The sequence below is a fragment of the Brassica napus genome, chromosome A6, assembly GCF_020379485.1.
Source record: "Brassica napus cultivar Da-Ae chromosome A6, Da-Ae, whole genome shotgun sequence".
Taxonomy (NCBI): Eukaryota; Viridiplantae; Streptophyta; class Magnoliopsida; order Brassicales; family Brassicaceae; genus Brassica; species Brassica napus.
The window spans coordinates 10945640-10961261 of NC_063439.1; the positions used below are offsets into that span (position 1 = coordinate 10945640).

Below are 15622 nucleotides of genomic sequence, written 5' to 3' on the forward strand. Positions count from 1 at the left end.
CGAGAAACCAAATGAATCTTTTTTCCCCCACGCGAAACACACCCCTTCCGCTAGCCTATCACGTGATGCCACGCATTTAAGGATTAATCCTTAAACCTCCTTCCCTAAGGACTCTTTCTTACCTAAAGTTAAAATATAACTATTATTATATTAGGTTTTGCCTAAGAATTCGCGCTAAGATAACCCCATTTCGACCGTTGCGGATGGTCTTAGGATCGGTAAGGAACCCTTACGTGGCAAAATCCTATTCGCAAAGTCACATCAGTATCGAGTCATCGAAAATACAGTTTTCTTTTAAAAAGTAACTTTTTATAAACTCTATAGGAGGATTGGTGATTTTGTATTGTTCTCAATTTTCATTATGATTAAAAAAATTTGGAGGCATTCAAGCTTTAATTGGTGGTTTAATGACCTGGTTAAATGATGATTGGTCTAACCAGACCATCTAACCACTAATCCAAATATATATACCAAATAAATTATGTGTTTTTTAACATATAATAAACTAGAGAAATGTAGTGTACTAGCATGAAAAAAATTATACGGTATAACATAACAGTAACCACGTGCGGAACAGACGATTCAACCGGATCGAACCAAAATATATGAGATAAACCGAACCAGTCTATAATCATGATGTAAATCTCAGTTGGTAAAATCCCCTTTTGCTTCCCGGCTTCGCACTCCACACAGAGACGAGTCTTCTTCTACTCTCCATCTCTTCTACCTCACCAACCCTCTCCGCGATCTTCCGCCGTAATACGTCCCGACGCGACGCCGTCTGCTGACTGCAACTTAATTTCCGATTTAACCGTCTTCGAGCATTTGTTGGACGCATCTCTTCTTCATGCGGATTAAATTAGGTTTGAACTGAATCATCGATGGGTCAGAAGAAGAAACCCCCCGCTCCTCGCTCCAAGCAATCTCTATCTTCTTCAGCGGCGGAGGCTGAGCCGTCGGTTTCCGCTTGTACCTCCTCTGAGGAGCCGTCAAATTTGGCTGAAATCAAGGCGGAGTGCGAGAAGGCACTGACGTCATTCCGGCGAGGTAGCTACAACAAGGCGATTCGGCTCATGAAGGAATCATGCTCTCGCCACCAACACTCTGCCCTGATTCACCGTGTCCAAGGTACTGTGTGCGTGAAGGTTTCTTCTGTATACGAAGACGCAGTTACTAAACAGAAGTACATCCGTAGCGCTATTGAATCCGCTAGAAAAGCTGTGGAGCTTTCACCCAACTCTATTGAGTTTTCCCATTTTTACGCTAACCTGCTTTACGAGTCTGCTAGCGATGGTAGAGAGTACGAGGAGGTTGTGCAGGAGTGTCACAGAGCTCTCGCCATTGAGAATCCTATCGATCCTGCTAAAGACTCTCTTCAGGACGAGAGTCAGCACAAGATATCGACACCTGAGGCTCGTATTGCGAACGTTCAGGATGAGCTCAGGTCACTGATACAGAAGTCTAATCTTGGTTCGTTGTCCACTTGGATGAAACATCTGGGAAATGGAGAAGGGGAGTTTCGATTGTTTGACATGAGGAAGATGGCTGAGGATCCTATTGAGAGTAACTTGGTTCAGACCAGGAGGCCGAACGAGATTAAGAAAGCTACCAAGACTCTTGAAGAGAAGAGGAAGGAGATTGAAGTGAGAGTGGCTGCAGGTAGGTTGTTGCAGCAGAAATCAGAATCTTCCTCGGTAGATAGTGTTAACAGCAAGGGATCAGATCCAGCATTAGGCTCGGGTCAGAGAAGCGTGGAGAGGAGAAAGCATGGAAATGCAAGGAAGAACGGCTCTACAGTAGAGAGAAGAGATCGGGTTAGATCATATTGGGAATCTACAAGCAAAGAAATGAAAAAAGAATTACTTAGGATTAAGGTTAGTGATCTTAAGAGTCACTTTAGTGCATCCAAGGATGGCGATGCAAATGATATAATAACTGAAGCTTTGTCCTTTTGTGAAGCTAATAAGACTTGGCGGTTTTGGGTTTGCTGCAAGTGTAGTGAAAAGTTCAAGGATTCTGAGTCTTATATGCAGCATATTGTAGGGGAGCATATGGGTAACGTTTTTCCTAAGATGCAAATGGTTTTGCCTCAGAGTCTCGACAGTGAGAGGATTGAGATGCTTCTTACTTCCCCATGGAAACCATTGGATTTTCCTGCAGCGGTGAAGTTGCTTTGCAGCCAGCAGAAAATCCAAAATTCTGAGTTTAGTGAGTTTTACGCTGGAGGTTACATGGACGATGGTGACGATTGCTTCCAGGATGCATGGAATGACACTTCACCAGAAAAAGAAAACATTGGAGATGCTTGCAACGGTTATGAGAAGAATGAGTCGGAAAAGGATAGGCTGTCAAATCCGTTTTGTCTTACTGATGAATGGCCGATATCCGATGATCCGGAACGTACAAAGCTCCTTAAAAGCATCCGTGCAGCATTTGAGCTACTTATCAAACACAGTTATTTAGCTACCAGCCATTATGATAAGGTGATACAGTTTACTCTGGATGAACTACGGAATCTACCCTCGGTTTCGCAATTCTTAAATCGTGGTTTGGGTCAGTCACCCATATGCATACGCTTCTTGGGAGCTACCCAGCTCAAGAAAATTCTTCAATTCCTGCAAGACTTGTCACATGCCTGTGGGGTGAGTCGATATTCGGAACAAAGTAACCCCAACGATGAAGTTGACCTGGGTCTTCAAATTACAGAAGAGATTTTTCTTGATGGTGAAGGGTCATGTCTTCTTCTGGATGAAAAATTGCTTGGCTCAGAGTGCATCCAAGAGAAACATATGGGCTCAGCATTGAATAATGGAGATATTGCCAGTTCTGAAGATATTGCTAATGGCAATAATGTGTCTGCTGGTGCGGATGGTTTTCTATCATGGATCTTCTCAGGACCCTCTAGTGGGGAACAAACTGCGATTTGGATGCGCACAGTGGAAGAGAAAACAAATCAAGGACAAAAGACCATGGAGATTCTTGAGAAGGAGGTCCGTGACTTGAAGAACCTCTTCGAGAGAAAATGCGAGCACTTAGGCTACGAGGGAGCACTGCAAACTGTTGAGGACCTTTGTCTTGAAGAAGGCCGGAAAAGAGAGACTTCACCGGACTTTACCCATGAAAGCTATGAATCTGTGCTGAGAAAACGAAGGGAAGAGCTAAACGAGAGTGCCCATGAAATGGAGTGTCTTAGTAGTAGCTTTGAATTAGAAGCTATAAAAAATGTTTTGAGAGACGCAGACACTGTTAACCGCAATCAGTTTGGATATGAAGAAACATATACATGCACTAGTTCTCAGCTACGTGACCTAGAATCTGGTGAAGCTGATGAATGGGGGATGAAAGATTCTTTTAGTGAAGTTGACAGTTTCATAGAGACTGCGATCCAGAAACAAAAGGAGCAGTTGTCTACAGAGGTAAACTTTTCTATCTTTACACAACACGACTGAGAATAATTGATAACTGCCTTGTTCCTAAACAAATACTCCGTATGGGTGTATTACAGCTTAACAGAATCGATGCAAGAATGATGCGCGGTGTTACTGTGGTGCAGCAATTAGAGCTAAAGCTTGGACCTGCTTCATCCAATGATTATCAGATAGTACTGTTACCGTTGGTCAGGTCTTACATGCGGGTAAGTATCTAACTCATTAGACCTTGTTATGTTTCCTACCCTTTAGGTGTAGGGTTCTTTCGGGTTTTGATTCCACTTTTCTCTCTTTCCAGGCACATTTGGAGGCATTGGCAGAGAAAGATGCCACTGAGAAGTCTGATGCTGCAAGCAAAGCGTTTCTCGTTGAGCTCGCTCTTGATTCTAAGAAGGAGGCCCGAGGTAGAAATGATCAGTCGAAACACACGCAAGAGAAGTCCAAGGATAAGAAAAAGAATAAACACTCTAAAAAACTGAAGGATTCGAAGGTAAGAACTAATCTGTTGTCTACTTTTTAACTATTTCTTGTCTATATTTGTAACTAGCTTTAATGTTTTGCTATAGGCTTCTGTTGGAAACGACCATCGCTTCAATGTTGATTCAGTTGAACACAGGTGAAGATCTTTTATATAAAAAAAAATAGTTTAAATACTGAACCAGGATAATTTATTTTCGTCCTGAAAATTGGTGGTAAATGATTTTTCTTTGATGATTTCTTGTTCCAGCCTCCCTTCGGTTGCATCTTTTGGTGATCCCTCAGAGGCTGACGTTGTTCCTGAAGCTGTTGAATCTTTAAAAGAACAGGAAGAGGAATGCAGACGCCGAACAGAGCTAGAGCTAGATGAGATAAAGCTTGAAGAAACTCTTGAGTATCAAAGAAGAATTGAGAATGAAGCCAAGGAGAAGCATATTGCAGAACAACAAAAGAAATACAGCTCTTTAGTTACAACGAGTGATGCAGAGGCAGTGCATGATATTTGCAGAGATGGTGTCGTTGTTGATTTAGATTTACGAGAACAAGAAAAATCACTAAGTCAGGTAACCATTGAGTGGCAAGGTTGTGGTGTCGCGAGTGATCACTTCAATTTAATTTTTGGGTTTCTTGGCTTTACCAGGAGAACCTTGTTCAAAGGAATGGACTATCTCATGACTTGGAAGTAACTCACGTGTATACAAATGGTGACTGTCGGTCAACAAATCATTGTGCGATACCTGATGCTGCCACGGTTCAGGATGTGAAATCCCAAAAAGGTTATCAATGTCATCGAATTTGAATATATGTCTCTACTGACCTTTCTGATACGCTTATATTGGTTTGTTTTGTATATTGCAGTAGTGGCTAATGGGGTAGCTACCCAAGATGGTGTTTTACAATCTGATCAACGCACTGGGAGGAGGGGTAGACGCCAAAAAACTTCTAACAAGGTAGTTGGACCTTCTGAGAGCACCGGCAAGGAGAGAGAATCTGAAACTCTGCGTAGCAATGGTGGTAGGTATTTTTTTCATTTTTATTCTTATCTGTCTCATGATTTCAGAGAATGATTGTTGTTACGTATTTGAACTTGGAATTATAATTAAAGTTAGACTTTTGTTAAAGCCGGAGCTACTTTGATTACTGTATCTTGGTTTTACTTTTCTGCAACAAAGAATGACATCACATTGATTTCTTGCAATTCTTATATAACATGATATTTCATCCTGGTGATGAAGATGTGGGAACAAAGACATTAAGACAACTACAAGCTGAAGAGGATGAAGAAGAAAAGTTTCAAGCTGACCTTAAAAAAGCTGTGCGTCAAAGCCTTGGTAGTTTCTCAACCGTCCCTGCTTATTTATTATATCTCTTTATCAACCTTTGGGATTTTTTGTTAGTGTCCATTCTTGTCTATTGTCTGACTCAGCCTTCTCTCCATCTCAGGACACGTTCTTTTATTTTAGATGTCAAGTTACCTTTTTTTCACTTTCATCATATTTGTTCTGTTATCATTTTGGAGTGACACTGACAAAAGCCCTGATATGAAGCATCTGACGCCATAACATTTTGTTTTAACCCAGATACGTACCAAGGAGGTAGAAATATGACGTCATGTTTGAGGACATCTGTGGAAGTAAACAGTCATGAAATTTCTGATTCCACAAAAGAGTCTCCGACTTCTACCGAAGTTGGCATATTTGGCACAGGTCTTCAGAATGAAGTTGGGGAATACAATTGCTTTTTGAATGTTATCATACAGGTAACATCCATTTCAAAACTGTTTGATTTCTCAGGTATACAGCTTGAAAGATTTATAATTTTAATGTTGTTTTATTTTGATCTCAGTCTCTATGGAATCTGGGGGTGTTTCGGGCTGAGTTCTTGCGTAGTTCAACTTTAGATCACCATCACGTTGGAGATCCTTGTGTCGTCTGCTCATTGTATGAAGTTCTTACTGCTTTAAGCGCTGCTTCGAGGGAAATACGAAAAGAACCTGTAACACCTTCAACGCTCAGAATTGCGTTGAGCAACTTGTATCCAGATAGCAGTTTCTTCCAAGAGGTAATAAACTTGTTCTGGTTTCAAATATTTATCCTAATACAGAGTACTTTCGTTGCATCAAGGAGCCTAAAGTTGGGCGTCTTATGGTGAACAGGCTCAGATGAACGATGCTTCAGAAGTATTGGCTGTGATTTTCGACTGCCTTCATCGCTCATTTGCTCAGAGCGCAAGCGTGTCTGACACAGATTCTTCTGAGAGCAACTGTACAGGTTCATGGGATTGTGCCAACCGCACATGTATTGCCCATTCTCTGTTTGGAATGAATATTTTTGAGCAACTGAATTGCTATAGCTGTGGGCTGGAGTCGAGGCATATGAAGTACACTTCCTTTTTCCATAACATCAACGCTAGTGCCCTACGGAACATGAAGGTGAAAAGATATACTAATCGTGCAAGTGTTCATTGGTTTCTCTTGTCGTACTAGATAATTCACTGTTGGTTTGCTCACATTATGTCTAATAGGTTACCTGCCCCGAGACTGCATTTGATGAACTCCTAAATCTTGTCGAGATGAACCACCAACTAGCCTGTGATCCTGAAACTGGTGGGTGTGGGAAACCCAACCATATCCGCCATTTTCTTAACACCCCACCACATGTTTTTACTGCAGGTAATTCTTTTCCTAGGGATTCTATTGAATGTTAGCCTTTTCAGATCACTGATATTTGTGTCCTAACATTTTTGGGGGTTGGGCAGTTTTAGGGTGGCAAAACACATGCGAGAGTGTAGAAGACATAGCAGCTACTCTTGCAGCCTTGAATACCGAAATAGACATCAGCATCATGTACCGTGGTCTTGACCCTAAGAGCATATATAGCTTAGCTTCTGTGGTACGTGTGTACTATATGTTTTTCTTCTGGCTTTCTATGATCTTAACGTTGTTGTTCTGCCCTTTCTCAAACTCCAGGTTTGCTATTATGGACAGCATTATCATTGCTTTGCATATAGTCATGAACACGATCGGTGGATCATGTACGATGACAAAACTGTTAAGGTAATAAGAGTATTGAAATACACTCGACTTTGAAGGCATATACAGGATTGCACGTTTATCACCCGTTTGATGTGTTAACATATTTTCAGGTGATCGGTAGCTGGAGTGATATACTTTCTATGTGCAAGAAAGGACACTTGCAGCCACAGCTTCTTCTCTACGAGAAGCAACGTTAACCAAAAAGAAAAAGGGAAGCCAAAAAATAGAGTAAGTGGAGATATGGTGGTTTAGAAGATCTCCAAGTACATACTAAAAAGGAAGTAAGTACTTTTTTACAATCAGAGCGAGAGGAAAAAATGTGATATACTCATCAGTGGTTGAAAGAGGATGGGGAAGAAGATTTTGTCTTATGATTAAGCTAAAGTTTTTCATTGCAAGAGTTGTTACGGAATCTAAAGGTAGTTTTCTTGGTTGTCATTGTCACATTGAGGATTCAATTCATATAATTTTATGCACTCTTCCTTTTTTGGTTTCTATAGATCAGATATGTCTCTAACTAGTATTAAAATAGAAGTAGGAAGTTAGGAGAAAGATTACATAGAGTCTAGTCCAATAAAAAAAGTTATCTGTAAGGGACTAAGCTTGAGAGGCAAGTACATCTTGCATAGACTGCCCTTTTTCATCTCAATAGAATTTTCATATTCTATATAATATGATCTTTACTTGGATATGTGTGTCTGAGAGTTAAATAAGTTCTCATTCATATTCTTTTAGATACTTGGATGGACTGGAAATGTAGCGTTGATCTGACCACTTCGTTGAAGCAGTTTCTTTTAAAACCAAAAGAGAATAAAAGTCCAAAAGGAAGTTCTGTATCTCTCGTTTTATTTAATTTCTACGTTTAAAATTTGAATCTACCTGAGATGACTTATACCGTAAACAATCAGCTTATGTTTTCTGTAATGTGTTTTTATTCCAAATTATAAAATCTGACTAATGATTGGTTGATAAACATTTACCGGTATGGTAATGACGTGGACCGGAGAGAGTGACGGTTAGCATTTACCCATTAACCACCATAATAAGAGAAAAATGTTGTACATTTGCAAAATACATAATGTTTTTTTTTTCGCAAAAGGCTGATTAACAATGCGTACTTTTCTTGTAGGATAATTCCGAGATTTACAAGGTTTAGAAAATATTAATTTTTTAAAAAATATTTGTTATAATATTTATAAGTTTTTGAAAAGTTATATAAGTGACTAAAACAGTTTTAGTGTTGATATTATTTTGCATTAGTTTAAATAGTTTATTTGTATAAAATTTATTTTTGATATGTTCTATTGTTTTATTTTTATTAAATATATAGAAATTTTTACTACATATTATTTTTGAAATCTCATTCCATTGTTTCATAGGTTTGTCCTCGGAACCAGCATCGTTTTCTACATACATACAGCTTGAAGCAGATGAGATCCCAAAAATAGGCTGTACCACAAAATTAAAACAACTGATCTCCATACACAGACGTAGTTGCAAAACTCAACAACAGCAGGAGATTTCATCCGTTGCTGTTGTTGGAAGATTGAAACGATCAAAGACATCGGTTCGGTTCCCCGAGAGTAAGACCGTCGCTTCAACTCCTGTAGGAGGATCCTTGACGTCCACTCTGGCTCCTTAAATCTGTTGGTTCACAATAAGTTTCCAAAAAGATCAACTTTTCATTTGCTTTTTTTCTTTCTCTAGCATCTAATATGATTCAAACCAGTCAGCTTCATTTGTATCTTAATTTTGTCAACCATCTAAACTGATTCTTTTTTTTTTTTTTTTTTTTTTTGCTAAAATATTATCTAAACTGATTCACGTACAGAAGACTGTTTAATATGTTCATATTCAAAGTGTTAAAATTTCAGATCATAAAAAAAATAATCAACAGAAAAGGAAAACAAAAAGAAACACACATAGACAAAATTAATGATCGTCCTATCGGGAGGTTCAAAGATAAACCAAAATTCCTTTGTTGTTCCTTGTGAAAGAAGGCATGTAAGAGAGATGGCCTGCGGTTGCTTGCATTGCAAGTCTTTAGGTTTAGTTTTTTTTTTTTTGAACTGTCTTTAGGTTTAGTTAAGAACTTTGATTTAACTCCAATAAAATTCACATTCTCGAAAATGAAGCTTGGACATGTACTTTCCAAAACTGATTCCCAACTTCTGAATTAGAAATATGTTTTTTTTACTATACATGATTTTATAATAATAACTCAAATAATTTAACACAACATTTTAATAAGAAAGTATATATATAACTTAAAAGAATATTCTAATAAAATCAATGTTGAATATAAATTTGGCTTTATTTTGTTCAACTAAATATGATTAGATATAACAAAATTTAAAATCTCATATCCATTTTTTTTTCATGGGGGACAAATTATTAAATTCAGTTAATACAAATCTAATCCAGAATTCAAAATTGTAAAATCTGTCTCTCTCTAGTATCGAAACAAATAAGATTCCATTGGTATATAACTCTATTTTAAGTACAAATATTATTAAAAAATATATATTCTTCAAGTAACTCTATTCTTAGAAAAGAGAAAACAAACTCAAAAATGAATCATAAATGATAACTGTTCCGAAGGATCCGGATTTTTTTTACATTTTCTTTTTAAAACTTAATAGCACGTAGTATCTTTTGTTTGCTTGGTCTTCTCCCCACTCAGCAAAATCCGCTTATATATATAATCCACTCCTTCTCCTTCTACCTTTCTCATCTACCTAAAAACATCAACACAAACACGTACATCTCATTAAAAATCCTCACTCTGTTTTTCTTTTTTTAATTCCCAGTCTACTTTTTGATTTTCCCCATCGAATGAGCCAAATAAAAACCATCCACAATCCCATTGGGTCATTAGAGAGATTTTTGGATCTTCTCTTGATCTCTCTCATCGTTTACATGACATTGAAAGGAGGCACTAGTGGTGCTTGTGCTGCGTGCAAGTACCAACGCAGACGCTGCGCCGCGGACTGCCCACTCGCGCCGTACTTCCCGGCCGAACAACCAAAGCTCTTCCAAAACGTTCATAGGCTATTCGGCGTTAGAAGCATTGTTAAAATACTGGAGAACCTAGACGAGCTTCAGAGACCGGAAGCTATGAAATCAATTATATTTCAGTCTTATGTTCGTGATCGTAATCCTGTCCATGGTTGCCTTGGAATCACACAACAACTCCAATACATGATATGGGTAGCCGAAGAAGAGCTCAAAGCCGTCAATTCCCAATTACAGCTCTATCGTAATGGTCAAAATCATCCTAACCCTCATAATATGATGATTCACGAGCTTGGTGAAAAGCAAGATCTCACATCGCAGTTAGATTTGGGAATGGGACTTCCTGTTAACGATAATAACCAAGGCAATAATACAATACCATTTTTCAGTCCGGTTTCTGAAACTCAGCAGCAACCACCTCATATGTCTTATTGTAGTGATCAGGTTAATAACCATGACTACAATCCCACTCCAGATTCATGTAAGGAAGTTGTCAACAATCATAATACTTCTTTGGCTTGGGGTCAGAATCAATTTCCTTATAATCATCATAACTATGGATTCATCAATCAAAACGAGCATTGTAGCGAGCCGAAGAATAACAACAGTGTGATGGCTATACAGTCTCAACTTGTTAATCTTCAGATGGCATCGAATCAACAAGAGGAAGAAGTTGATGATCAGAACTACGATGAAATCCATCAATTCCTAGAAATCATCGATGAGAGTCAATCTTTCACGGAAACAAAAGAAGTGTACGCTTCAAGGTATGCATTTTTCTTTTCTTTGTACGTACTGAGCTAAAAAAAAAAGTCTGACAATTTGGGAACATGTCTTGACTTGTTTGGTTGTTGCAGCTCTGGTGAATCTTTGAAGGAACCTATAGATGAAGTAGGGGAGAAGGAGTTGAGGAGGGCGGCAACTTGCTTTAGTCTCACGAGTGTGAATTGATTGATCATGGAGACTAAATCCTTTAATTCAAAATTTTTCTTGTCTTTATGTTTGTTTTTTGTTAAGCAACGTGTTGTTAAGCGTTGAATCTTTCTCTTTTTTTTTAAATAAGTTTTGAATCTCTATTTATCATTGCTTCTTATGTCTTTTTTTATTTTCATTATTTATATTTGTTGTTTAAAATTTGGATTCTTTTTAACAGTCACTAGATAATTAGAAAGATTGCAGTTTTCTACAGAAGAAATATAGATTGTTTATATTCAGCTGCTGTTTGGATAGCGCTGTAGTATGCATATACGAATGTTCGATTTGAATTTCGGTTTCAGAAGGTTAATCATCAAAAAGAATGAATGTGAATGAATGATTCAACAACGGATCCATTGATTTGTTCCAAGGTAAAGACAAATCAAAAAGTGACCATCAACGATTGGTAATACATATACATACATCAAAGGCTCATTTTGATGTTTCTCAATGGAAAATGTATGTTCCACTTTCTCACAGAAGAGAAACTTACACCGTCGGGTCATCTCATGTTGCAGCAATGAGGTTTGCCCGTCAAGACCAATTTGTCCCACAAGCAGATCATCTGTCTTGGCGATTGGTAATGCGCCGTTAAGTAATTCTCTGTGCAACCAAACTGGCAGAAGTTAATGCTGTGCTCATAATCCACTGGTTTCACGCTGTTGTTGAACTGTTCCACCCACATTCCCACGCTCACGTCTTCCATTTTGAATAACTATAACATAAACAAAGTGATGTTGAATCACACATCACATACATAGCTCTAGATTCTTCTCGTCTCTGATACTCTTTTCAATTATGAAAATGGTCTATTACCCTTAGTTTGTGTTGCTCAAACTCTTTAACGATGAAACGAGCGATATCTGTTGATAATATGTAGCCAGGTCCATTGGCATAAGGTGGATAGTCTTCCTCTGGCCATTCCTGGAGAACCATTTGAATAAATTGTGTAAGAATGTGTTTCTAATAGTACAGAACTCATCTTATTTTTTCCTTTTTTTGTGTTGTTTATTACCTCATATGTAACAGCCCACTTCCCCTGGCGAAGAGGCTTGTGATAATAGTTGATGTTGCCAATGTACAAGCTTCGATCTGTGGGTGTCTTCTTTGCTTCCCTAAGAACTGCATCTACTCGGACAAATGTGTCATCGTCACACTTCATTATGTATTTGGCAGCTAACTGATGAGCCTGCAAACCAAAACAAAACAAGAGTTCTCATACCATGATGAATCATAAAGATATGGAAATCATATTAGTTGGGTAGAAACTCACCCCATACTCGCAAATTGCAACAGTTTTCAGGACAACTAGATCATAGCTGTCCAAATAAGGCACTACAATTATGTCCCCAAAGAACTCAGCTTCCTTCTTTAGCTCCACATTGATTGACTTCCTTGAGTGCTATGTATAATACCAAGAGTTAAGCATCAATCCAAACATAACCTAGAAGACGTAAACAGCTAGCCTCATGAAACCCTGAACTTACCAATGCTACAAAGAACCGAGCCACTACTTTGGAAGATCTGATAAGTTTATGTTGCATCCAAGACTTCCTCACAGCCATCCGCTCAGCAAAATGATTACCAGCAGAGAGGATACCAATGAATAACTCAACTTCTTCACCAGAAACTGATGGGGCCTGCCACTTTCTTGAGAGATCAAGATGCCTCTGAGGAGCAAAACTAGGGTGCGAGGTTGGGAGAGAGCCAGCGAAAACAGCTTGAACATCTATGTCTCCAGTAACAGTTAGACCAGTAGCATCCTCAAGCGTAAACCCCTTCATATGATCAAAAACCAAACACACTTTCAATTATCATTAGTACTACTCCAAAAGAACATTTCAAGAAAGCATCACTTACAGTTCGGAAAGGGAAAGATGTGACATGTTTCCCATCGACACTAACATGGTAACCTTCCAATCCAGCAGTTAGCATAAGCACGAAGAGCTTCTCCTCAGTGAATGGAAATGGCCATTCTACAGCTACTTTCTTGCTCCTGCGAATAAACCGACTCAGCCACCATGTTGCCTTGTTAGTCTCTTCTTTAGAATAAGAAGTAGCATTTTCTTGAACCCACTTCTCACACTTAACCTGACCATCAACTGTGAAAAACAAAACTCACTCTTTGGACTCGTTTCTCTATAACCAACCAATCAAGCAAGACAACACTAACCTGTTTCTTCATCATCACTCGATCTCCAGCCCTCACAACGTTGCGCCGAGCTCCATTGCATCCTGTAACAAGTGTTCTGCTCAATCACAGGCTTACCACTCCAGTCACCCTTAAGCCTTGGATTGAAATGAAGAATCTTAGGCGGATCTTCCCCTTCCACTGCCTTCAGCCCTTGAAGCTCCATTATAAACTGCGAAACCTTCACAGCTTCATCTTCTTCATTCCCCATTGATATCTTCGGGTCCATCTCAGAGTGTGCAGCGCGTGGCTTCCCCACCACCGTGATGTGTGATCCGAGTGTTAACCCACAAGGAAGCTCAATGACCTTCCCACGTGTCAAAAGATCCGACCCGGATAAGGAAACGGAGACCGGGCATGAGCTGGAGCCAAGCTTCACAGTCTTCTTCTCTTCCTTTAAGGCTTTAAGGGCTTTTCCAGATTCCAGCTCTTCCCATAGCTTTCTCCCAACTTCCCAAGCTTCTTTGGCGGATTCATGGAGCTCCAAGGACTCGTCTCTGCTACTCGGATCCGGGTCAAATTTCAACCCGGATATAACGATCTCTTGTGACAATCTTCTCCGTTGAGATCGAGCAGGGGCCACTGATAGCGTTTCTTGATAAATCAAGCTCCTAAAAGGACGCCCTGGAGCTCGTCGTCTCTCTTGCAGATCCAACTCGCTACCGAGATGATCGGGCCGGGTTAACGGATCGTGTGATAGAGTGTTGAATCCGGATCTGTAGACGAGGGGGATTTCGAGCGTGACGAGAAGCATGTACAGTACACCGACCGCCATGAGTATCTGAATCGATCGCTTCTTGCTGAACATTGTGCATTTTTCTAGCTTCGAGTTTCTCATCCAATTTGTATTGCCGCTTCTTACTCGAAATCAAAATTCAAACGAAGAAGAGTTTGTGGAAAGGGAAACCCTAAGACGACTAATTGGCGGCAAATAAGCAATCAATTATTCTATGAAGTAAAAGTGAAATGTGTTTTGAGGATTAAGATATTTAAAAACAGTTGCGGAAATTTTGAAGATGATGAAGAAAGAGAGAAGCCTTCGTTGGGCTGGCGTTTCTATAATACTGCCGTTACTATATTCTAATCATTTTTTGAATTTAAGATTCGTTGGTATTATTTTTCCAACGGTAGTATTTTTTTTTGAAAATTTCAAATGAAAAAAGCATAACGGCGACTGTGATTGGACCGATGACAAACTAGGGGTGAGGTTTTACATGGCATGGAGACTCGAGGACCTCGCTGCAATCTATTTCGATAGCACAAAAAATGTTTTGTTGGAAGTTTGTGAGATAATTCGTGACCACATATAGTTTCGATTGCTTAGCTGAATTAATAAGAGTTGAATAAGATGAAAAATATTTTGTTATGAAGTATGTACAAACAAATCAAATGAAAAAATTTATAATGCTCCTGACCGCCCACGGCTAATGGACCACCCATGTCCGTTCTCTCGGCCCGTGGGTTCCATCCCGTTCTAACGATCGGTCCATTAATTTTTTTCAAAACTCGAAATTTTTGTTTACTGACTCTGCAATCACCACCCGACTTTTCTCTGTGTTTTGGCCTCACTCGCATGGTATCGTGAATCACTTTCCGATAGGTCACCCATCATTTCACTATTCCAGCCCAAGCACGCTTAACTTTAGAGTTCTAAACGGAGGTGTGACGGAAAAAATAAGTCAACTTTGGTGACATAGGTAGCCAAATCAATTCTCTTAAGCCTTTTTCATATATCACAACTCAGGATGTTACAAAATTATTCATTTTCTCGTATACAGCGCGGTTGACAATATCAAATTAATAGTTTATATATATATAGAGTTAACGACTTATTTTTACACCAGAACTTTCATATAGTAACAAATGTAAAGAATCTTCCAACCTCGTCTTAGCCGCACACAATTCAAATATATAAACCTATTACTCATCGGTTAAAAATATTGAAACCCGTTTCCACAATGATGTCCAACCTATTACTCCCAAGTTAAATATTTAAAATATAGTTTTCTAATAATGGATACTAAATTTTATCAAAATATACCAAAATGTTACAAAACATACACTAAATACCAAGAATCAGTTAACTTTGGTAACTAATTTATTATCCAGAACCAAAAACTGAATCATATTTTCAGTCAGTTAATTTCGATAAGAGTTTTAAAAACCTAAACTACCTAAAACCTTGAAAATATAACCAAATCAGATCGAAGAAAAAAATCTCTTAAATTTTCATGTTTTTTCTTGGTTTTGAAATTACCAAAAAATATTTAAATTAATTTTCATTTTCTAAAAAATACATAAACTATTTTGACTTTATATTTAATATATAACTTATTTTAATTTTATAGCCAATTAATATTTATACTTCTGAAAGTCGAAAGGTTTAAATCGCCAAACTGATGATGTCAACATTTAAAAAATGAACCAAAATAGTTTAAATATTTTTTTAGCAAATGTAAATTAGTTCAGCTATTTTTTGGGAATTTTCACTTTTTATAGATA

The 15622-nt window shown here is 38.4% G+C and overlaps 3 protein-coding genes across 3 annotated transcripts; 2 read left to right on the forward strand and 1 right to left on the reverse strand.

Annotated features, from left to right (window-relative positions):
• Positions 1-650: 650 nt before the first annotated feature.
• On the forward strand, positions 651-7415 carry LOC106408583. Its single transcript, XM_048782649.1, has 15 exons — positions 651-3416; positions 3506-3634; positions 3727-3918; positions 3995-4044; positions 4156-4468; positions 4546-4681; positions 4764-4919; positions 5141-5236; positions 5486-5664; positions 5751-5966; positions 6061-6336; positions 6429-6576; positions 6663-6796; positions 6874-6960; positions 7050-7415. Exons 1-15 carry the CDS (start codon positions 882-884, stop codon positions 7134-7136), a joined length of 4734 nt encoding a protein of 1577 aa, XP_048638606.1. The 5' UTR covers positions 651-881; the 3' UTR covers positions 7137-7415.
• Positions 7416-8879: 1464 nt separating this feature from the next.
• LOC106410053 (LOB domain-containing protein 27-like) lies at positions 8880-11080 on the forward strand. The gene is made up of 2 exons (XM_013850559.3): positions 8880-10721; positions 10812-11080. The coding sequence occupies exons 1-2, from the start codon at positions 9775-9777 to the stop codon at positions 10903-10905; spliced, it is 1041 nt and encodes a 346-aa protein (XP_013706013.1). The 5' UTR covers positions 8880-9774; the 3' UTR covers positions 10906-11080.
• A 186-nt stretch (positions 11081-11266) lies between these two features.
• Positions 11267-14107, reverse strand: LOC106407815 (hydroxyproline O-galactosyltransferase GALT6-like). The gene is made up of 7 exons (XM_013848676.3): positions 13103-14107; positions 12790-13031; positions 12417-12707; positions 12203-12331; positions 11945-12118; positions 11746-11853; positions 11267-11644 (listed from the first exon to the last, which is right to left on the reverse strand). Exons 1-7 carry the CDS (start codon positions 13956-13958, stop codon positions 11432-11434), a joined length of 2013 nt encoding a protein of 670 aa, XP_013704130.2. The 5' UTR covers positions 13959-14107; the 3' UTR covers positions 11267-11431.
• Between the last annotated feature and the right edge of the window lie 1515 nt (positions 14108-15622).

Bases quoted from the DNA above. Each gene is read 5' to 3' on its own strand.
- LOC106407815 (XM_013848676.3), bottom strand. From the start codon at position 13,958: ATGAGAAACTCGAAGCTAGAAAAATGCACAATGTTCAGCAAGAAGCGA. The intron at 12,708-12,789 runs GTAAGTGATGCT...GATCATATGAAG, and splicing joins CATCTTTCCCTTTCCGAACT to GGGTTTACGCTTGAGGATGC. The intron at 12,119-12,202 runs GTGAGTTTCTAC...TTTGGTTTGCAG, and splicing joins TTGCAATTTGCGAGTATGGG to GCTCATCAGTTAGCTGCCAA.
- LOC106410053 (XM_013850559.3), top strand. From the start codon at position 9,775: ATGAGCCAAATAAAAACCATCCACAATCCCATTGGGTCATTAGAGAGA. The intron at 10,722-10,811 runs GTATGCATTTTT...TGGTTGTTGCAG, and splicing joins AAAGAAGTGTACGCTTCAAG to CTCTGGTGAATCTTTGAAGG.
- LOC106408583 (XM_048782649.1), top strand. From the start codon at position 882: ATGGGTCAGAAGAAGAAACCCCCCGCTCCTCGCTCCAAGCAATCTCTA. The intron at 3,635-3,726 runs GTAAGTATCTAA...CTCTCTTTCCAG, and splicing joins TGGTCAGGTCTTACATGCGG to GCACATTTGGAGGCATTGGC. The intron at 4,045-4,155 runs GTGAAGATCTTT...TTCTTGTTCCAG, and splicing joins GTTGATTCAGTTGAACACAG to CCTCCCTTCGGTTGCATCTT.